The sequence below is a fragment of the Molossus molossus genome, unplaced genomic scaffold (assembly GCF_014108415.1).
Source record: "Molossus molossus isolate mMolMol1 unplaced genomic scaffold, mMolMol1.p scaffold_m16_p_17, whole genome shotgun sequence".
In the NCBI taxonomy this organism is placed as follows: Eukaryota; Metazoa; Chordata; class Mammalia; order Chiroptera; family Molossidae; genus Molossus; species Molossus molossus.
Window position 1 is genome coordinate 28,104,816 of NW_023425352.1, and position 7,647 is coordinate 28,112,462.

Consider the following 7,647-nt stretch of genomic DNA (forward strand, 5'->3'; position numbering starts at 1 on the left):
GGCATCCACCTTGGGTACACTGAAAGTGTATTAATCAAGATATAAATGATATTTTAATGAAATATTTTTTAAATTTCAAATTAATGCACACAAAACATTGTAATAAACACAAGTTGGGACTGTGGTCAAGGAAGGGAGAAAGGTTTGGGAAGGCAGGAAGGGCCTTGGGGTTGGAGATAACCAAAGCACCAAGGTGGTTTCCCATTGCACCTGCCAATGACACAGCATCAAGTCTTCCCCAAGCCTACCTACAGAGTTCACAGCTGAAAACGGTGGCAACCAGAGCCTCCTAATCTCTGCCTCTTCACACGTGTTGCCAGATGGACATCTGTGTCCATTCGTTTCCCCATTGCAGGATGGGAAACCTGAGAGACTGGGCCGTTAAAATCCCAGACTGCTATGAACTGTTCTCTCTTGTTCTCCCAAAGGCAGCCAAGTATCCCCGAGTTGGCTCTCATCGTATGAGTCAGCAGTGGGTTGCAGCAACAAGCATTTCTTGCTCCTGTTATGATGGGCTGTTGGTAAGCAGTGGCTTGGCAGCGCTCTGCCTGGCTCCACGAATGTTCTCATTCCCAACAGGGCCCACGTGTCCAAGCCTGAGGTCCGTGAGATGGACCGTACACTCCACCGAGAGCAGGGCTTCTCTGCCTAAGTGCTGTTGACATCTTGGGCCCTTTTCATCCTTGTGGTGAGGCTGTCCTATGCATTTTAGGACGTTTAGCAGCATTTCTGACCTCTACCACTAAATGCCAGTAGCATTCCCCTCTAGTTGTGACAACCAAAACTGTTCCCTCAAGGACAAAATTACCCCCAGTAGAGAATCACAGACGTACTGGGAAGCATGGCAGGGGTAGGAAGGGTATGAAGAATCGTGGACAAAATATATAATCTGTGCCCAGCCAATGATAAATGTGGCTTATTTGAACACATCTCAATTTGGGGTTCAGGAATACCAGTCAATATACAGGAACTCAGTCTCTAAAAGGAGAGCCAGGGTCCTTATTTGTTCATCCCAGGATTGCCCAGCGTGGCTGCCTCTCCGATGACCGTGCCCACCTCCCTCACCTTACACAGAAAGCCTTTTTTTTTAAAAATCTTATCCAGTGGTTTCCAGGCCCTATTGTAGGCTTGCTGAATCAGAAACGGGGTTGAGTCCAGCCATCTATATTGTAATAAGCCCTCCTGGTGACTCCGGTGCACAGTAGAGTTTGAGAACATTTGCTTTAGTCTAAAGAAGTGGGTTTTGGACAGGGTCTTGTGGGGCCCCTGCACCGGAGGTGCTCATTCAGCAGGCCTGGGGTATAGCCTGGTCTGGGAATTCTATGACATCTCTTCTGGTGCATGGGATGCACGTAGGTGTCTGTTCAGAACATCCATTATAGAGACTTCTCTAGCTTCTTGGGCCAAAGCCTGTTGGACTCAGGTAGGGACCATCATGCATTTGTCATGATACTGCATCATGCATCTCTGGGTATTTGTTGAGCCTCTGTTATTTGCTGATCCCCATGCTAGCCTCTGTGGAATATTGAAAAGCACATAAAGCAGGATTCTGGTGTTCTATTAATTTGCAGTCCAGCGACATCATAGTAAAGAAATAAGTGAGGTGGAAACATAGCCAGCCAAATATATAGCAATAACAGTAAAATTAGAAACTTACCATGATTAGTGGCTGCCATGACCTAGGGCTCTGAAGGCCTGATGAACTGGGCTGTAGTCAGCTCAGCACCCAGCAAGGAGCTCACGGTACACGCACGAAGCGCCTTCAGGAGCGTTACCATAGCAGGTGCTTGTCCTCCGGCTGCCGTTCACAGCTCTGCTGTCGTGATTGTTTGTGGATTGGATTTCTCTCAGCATCTAAACACAGTCTTTCGATGACTAGAGAATGTTTTTATTTATTTATTCATTCATTCATTTATTTTATCTAAGGCATTTTTAAGTTCCCATACCACTGTTTGCATGTATTTAGTCAGGATGTATTGTGTTTTGAGGGCTGACCACGTGCAGTCACTGTGGGAGGGCTTTATGTGCATTTTAAAATCTTTTTGTGCTACTGTGAGGGAAATAAAATGATCTTTTTTAGAGAAAAGGAAACTGGGGACCAGAGAAGTTCAGTAACTCGCCCAGGATCATGCAGCAGAGTGAGGTCCGTTTGACTCCATGGCCCATGGCCTTGCAGGAACGGACATATAAATGTCTGAAAGCACTAAGTGGTATTTATGCAATCCTGCCCTTCTGACCAACCCAAGTGTTTTCCTCATTATAGGGGATCCCAACAAGCCCTCGGGATTCAGAAGCGTGAAGGCTCCGGTCACCAAAGTGGCTGCATCGATTGGAAATGCCCAGAAGCTGCCCATGTGTGACAAGTGTGGCACCGGCATTGTGTGAGTATCAGCCTTCCCCGGGCACTGGGCCTGCAGGCTGTTAACCATGAAAATACGGGGAGTGCTATACGTTGTACGTTTTGGGTTCATGGGCGAACACTCCTACCTGGGAGACGGAGCAGAGACCAGGTCGGTTCTGTGTCCCACGGGGAAGGTTTCCCTTCGCCACAGCACCCCTGGGTTATGAACACGTAAAACCCGAAGAAGCAGGGCTGCTCTGTTGAAGTGGGAGAGACTTCTGGAAGATTTTATTTTATTTTATTTTATTTATTTATTTTTTTATCCTCACCCGAGGACATTTTTCCATTTTTTGTACAGATAGGGTGGGAGGGAGAGAGAGGAAGAGAGAGAGAGAGAGAAACATCGATGTGAAAGGGACACATCGAGTGGCTGCCACCCGCACGACCAACCAGGGCCGGGGACAAACTGCAACCACGGTACATGCCCTTAGCGGGAACTGAACCCGGGTCTCTCCGGACCGCAGGCCAATGCTCTAACCGCTGAGCCAAACTGGCCAGGGCCTTCTGGAAGATTTTAAAGTAATGTCTCTGGACCCCAGGAATGAGAGGCCCCTTTATCAGTGGAGGCCAATGGGGAGGCCCTGGTCTGCCTTTCCATGGGCCTCGTGGGAGGAGCCCCTGGCCCGGGTGCCACCTTCCTGTGCTTGTCCCTGACCGAGCCCTGTCCTCCCTCCTCTGCAGCGGCGTGTTTGTGAAGCTGCGGGACCATCACCGCCACCCTGAGTGTTACGTGTGCACCGACTGCGGCACCAACCTGAAACAGAAGGGCCATTTCTTTGTGGAAGATCAAATCTACTGTGAAAAGCATGCCCGGGAGCGGGTCACCCCACCCGAAGGCTACGACGTGGTCACTGTGTTCCCCAAGTGAACCAGCTGATGCGCACCAGACACTGTTCTCCAACCGGCCCCTGCTGCAACATGTCCTCAGTACCCTTGCCCTCTCCTCTCTCGGAGGTTCTTCCTCCGGTTGATCCCGGCCCCGTCAGTGTCCTGCCCCCGCACTTTGCTAACTGCCGCGCACTGCTGTGATGCCTGGCTCGGCACGGACCGGAAGCCTGTTTGTCCAGTGTCCCCAGGCCGCCTCCCCACGTCTTCCCTTCACCTCGGTGCACCTCTGCTGCGGGTGGCCAGCAGCCGGAGTTGAACCAAACCAAATTTTAATGTCTGCCACTGATTTTGTTTTTACTCAATAAATTTATAGACTCGACGGCCGTGTGGTGTCCTGGATCATTTGACCCTGTGTTCTATTTCCTGTCTCAAGCCAGCTGAGATTTCTGGAACCGCTCCTCTTGCCTTGGGTTCCCCACTTCCCAGATTTGCAGCTTTTCCCTCCGGGTGTGAGAAACTTGGCGTGTGAACAAGCCATGTGCTGATGTTTCTTTGAAGCTTGCCCCAAATTGTCTTTCTAACTTGGTGCTAATAGACTTTGTTGTATTATAATGAAGTGATGTTTTCTTTACATCTGGCCTTTCTGGGGTTTATCTGAGGAAATGAATGCTTTCCAAATAATGGGGAGCTTTACCAGTGGCCTTAAAATATTCCCTAGTAAGTCCCTCTGCAGGCGGGTTGCTGCCAGTTCAACCCCCTCTATGAAGGGACGAGACCCCCTAACAGCCAGCAGCACTGACCCTGCAGATTACTCACGGAAATGGCAAATGTGTCCTCTCAGAAGAGGCCCTGGCTGTTATGGGGTCTCGGGTCAGAGAGCTAAGGTCATCATAGATCATTTCCTGGTGACTAACCCCTAAAAAAGTCTTGCTCAAACAGTGCCGTCCGCAACCCTCCCGAGACAGACTAAGCGATTTGTTAGGAGAGTGGCCAGGGCACTCCATCCAACCTTCCTTCCTCCAAAAGGCCACATCCTTGAGCAGTGGTCACCACCACGGGTAATAGCGTCTGCCCTCTGCTGAAGGGACTAACTTGCAGGGCTTGCTCTAATAACAAGGACCTAGTGAGACAGCAGTGTGAGGATTCCAAGCCTCAGATCTCTGAAACCAGAACATGCCGTACACAGCGTGGACAGGAGCAGTTCTGGTCTACACGACTAGGAACGAAACCTCAGGTAAAGACTTCATGTTAAATTTCTACATTTCTGTTTCTACATTTGTAAAAGGCAAGGTAGCTTAAACTTTGCAGTTTGGGAAATCAATATGAACAGTTTGATTCTTTTATAAGTACAGTAATAACTGATTTGGTTTTATTGATTAGAAGGTAATAGATTCTTAGAACTTTCTTCAATCCCTTTCTTCAGGTAATTGCCAGTCAAATGTCTGACACATCCTTGGTCAGTGACTGTTACCCACGGGCACCGTGCTTCCTGTGGAGGCCAGACCAGGAGTGTCTCCACTGGGGCCCTTGGCCTCGGCCTCCAGGGCGAACTCCTGACCGAATGAAACAGGCTGTCAGCATTACTGCCCCGGGTGCGAGTTGTGTTAACATGGCCCGTGGCTCAGAACACTTCTTCCCCAGCCTTTGGTTTATAAGTTACTTCCTGCCAAGATCAATCCAAGGTTTGGCCTATTTCTTGTGTTTCTTGCCTATCATATTTATCTGATTTAATTTTTTTCTGTGGTGCTTTCTCTAAACTGAAGGCAGAATGGAAGGGGTATACTGGGACAGCTCTGGTCGGACCTGCACTGTTCTTTCTTTATTTTTTCTTTATTTTTAGAGAGAGGAAGGGAGAGGGGGAGAAAGAGAAACATCTATGAGAGAACATCGATTGGCCGCCTCCTGCATGCCCCCCACTGGGGATCAGGCCCACAGCCTGGGGTTGTGCCCCCACCGACCAGGAATCAAACCGGCGATCTCTTGGTGCATGGGCTGATGCTCAACCAGTGAGCCACACTGGCTGGGCTGACCTGCATTGTTCTTTAATTGCTAAGCCTTTGGACAACTAAGGAAAAAGCCAGAGTCACACACTTCGATCAAGCTTTGACTTAGAACACTCTTCTTCCATTTTTTGACTTAGTTAACATCAGTAGCCTTTTTTTTTTTCCATCCTCACCCGAGGACATTTTTTGCATTTATCTTCAGACAGAATGGGAGGGGAGAGAGAGAGAGAGAACCATCAACATGAGAGAGACACATCGACTGGTTGCCACCCACACAACCCCATCCAGGGTCAGGGATGAACTGCAACCGAGGTGCCTGCCCTTATTGGGAACGAAACCCGGGACTCTCCATTCCGCGGGCCAACGCTCTAACCGCTGAGCCAAACCGGCCAGGGCAACATCAGTAGCCTTTCAAGATGAAGCCCCAGCATCCTTCTCCAGACGGGCTCGTCTGATGGCCGCCGTGCCTAGGATGCCGTCTCCCATGCCCTGTATTCAGGGCATGCCTTGGGACGCATCACACAAGACACAAGTCACTCGTCTCCTGAAAGGGTGAAGCCCCTACAAGAGCCAGGCCTCAGTCTTCTCCAGCTTTGTCTATTCAGCGCCGAGCAGAGAGAGAGTGCACAAGTGTTTGTTAGATTAATCCATAAATGAATGCTTCGTCACTGGTAGAATAGGATGCAAGGCCCTGGCTGGTGTGGCTCCGCTGGGGGAGTAAGCTCAAATGTAGCTCGGTGGGTTATTGGCGTTGTAGACTGCTGCCCTAGGTGCTGTGGTGCCCAGTCCACCTGCAGGCAGGACACGGGCTTCTCTGCCTCGCTGCTGGCAGTGCTGCTGGTTGACGGACATCAGTTACCAGTCCTCTTCCTCATTGTCCTAAGTCATTCACTTGTCCCTGGGAGCTCACGTGCAGTGACTGAGCAGTATAGGGCAGTGGTTCTCATGCTGGGGGGTCGCAACCCCTTTGGGGGTCGAATGACCCTTTCGCAGGGATCGCCTAAGACCATCAGAAAACATATTTCCGATGGCGATTCATAACAGTAGCAAAATTACAGTTATGAAGTAGCAACAACAATAATTTTATGGTTGGGGGTCACCACAACATGAGGAACTGTATTAAAGGGTTGTGGCATTAGGAAGGTTGAGAACCACTGATAAGAGGCATAAAGTCCCTCTCCGCGACCTCACATGGCTCTGAAGGCTACCTGTCCTTTGTTGAGACAGCACCGTAGCTCCGCTGCTCTTCTCTGCCCAGTCCTTCCTTCCTTCCTTCCTTCCTTCCTTCCTTCCTTCCTTCCTTCCTTCCTTCCTTCCTTCCTTCCTTCCTTCCTTCCTCCCTCCCTCCCACCCTCCCCCCTCCCTCCCTCCCTCCCTCCTTCCTTCCTTCCTTCCTTTCTTCCTTCCTTCCTTTCTTCCTTCCTTCCTTCCTTCCTTCCTTCGTGTGTGTGTTAATCCTCAGCTGAGAATTTTTTTCATTGTTTTTTTTTTTTTTAGATAGAGTGGAAGGGATGGAAAGGGGGAGAGAGAGAAACATTGATGTGAGCAAGACACATTGATTGGTTGCCTCTCGCATGACCCCGGCCAGAGCCCGAGATCAAACCTGCAACCCAGGTATGTGCCCTTGACCAGAAATCAAACCCCCAACCCTTTGGTCCTTAGGCCAATGCTCTAACTGCTGAGCCAAACCGGCCAGGGCCGGTCATGCTTTCCTTCTCTCCCCCCGGGGTGATGATCCTAAAAAGCCTCCCTAATAAAACTGCTGGTTACTAACCTTTGGCAGTTGGTATCAGGAGTGGCCCCTCAAAGCAGATGCCAAGATGGGATCTGGATGGCTCACCTGTTGCTTGGCTGGCAATGAGGACCCAGTCCATGCTGACCAACACAGCATGACAGCCCTGGCACACAGAGAAAGGCAGTTGAAATGTTCACCGAGGGAGGATGGGGTTGGCTTCCCTGTGGAAGGGAATGCATGAAGCATTGGATGAGTATGGGATTACTGCCAGGCCGGTGGCTCAGTGGTTAGACGTCGACCCATGCATGGAAGGATTGGTTGCAGGTTTGATCCCCAGCCATGGTCAGGGCGCATGCAGGAGGCACCTAATTGATGTGTCTCTGTCACGTCGTCGTTTCTCTCTCTCCCACCCTTCCCTTTTATTCTCTCTAAAAATGAATGCAAAAAATATCCTTGGGTGAGGAGTAACAAAAAAAAAATATGGATTTACATAGTAATGGTAAGAACAGTGAATTGGATGCTTATTGCCAAGCTCGATTGATACTTTGGAAAAAAGTATGAGAAAGGGTGAAAATGATCAATTAAAAGCTAAGCGTGGAGGCCAGAGGTCCATCCTAGTAGAATATAAAGAAAGAGAGCCCAGCTTTAAGCCGAGGAATTAATCATAAGAATAGTAGACT

At 49.6% G+C, this 7,647-nt stretch overlaps 1 protein-coding gene across 1 annotated transcript in view; it reads left to right on the forward strand.

Moving 5' to 3' along the window:
- Positions 1 to 3,601, forward strand: part of PDLIM1 (PDZ and LIM domain 1) — a 46,267-nt gene extending 42,666 nt beyond the window's left edge. The window contains exons 6-7 of the mRNA XM_036265141.1: positions 2,264 to 2,381; positions 3,083 to 3,601. Of these exons, the coding sequence (XP_036121034.1) occupies positions 2,264 to 2,381; positions 3,083 to 3,269 (305 nt within the window). The 3' untranslated portion in view covers positions 3,270 to 3,601. The remainder of the gene's footprint in view (positions 1 to 2,263; positions 2,382 to 3,082) is intronic.
- The last annotated feature ends 4,046 nt before the right edge of the window (positions 3,602 to 7,647 follow it).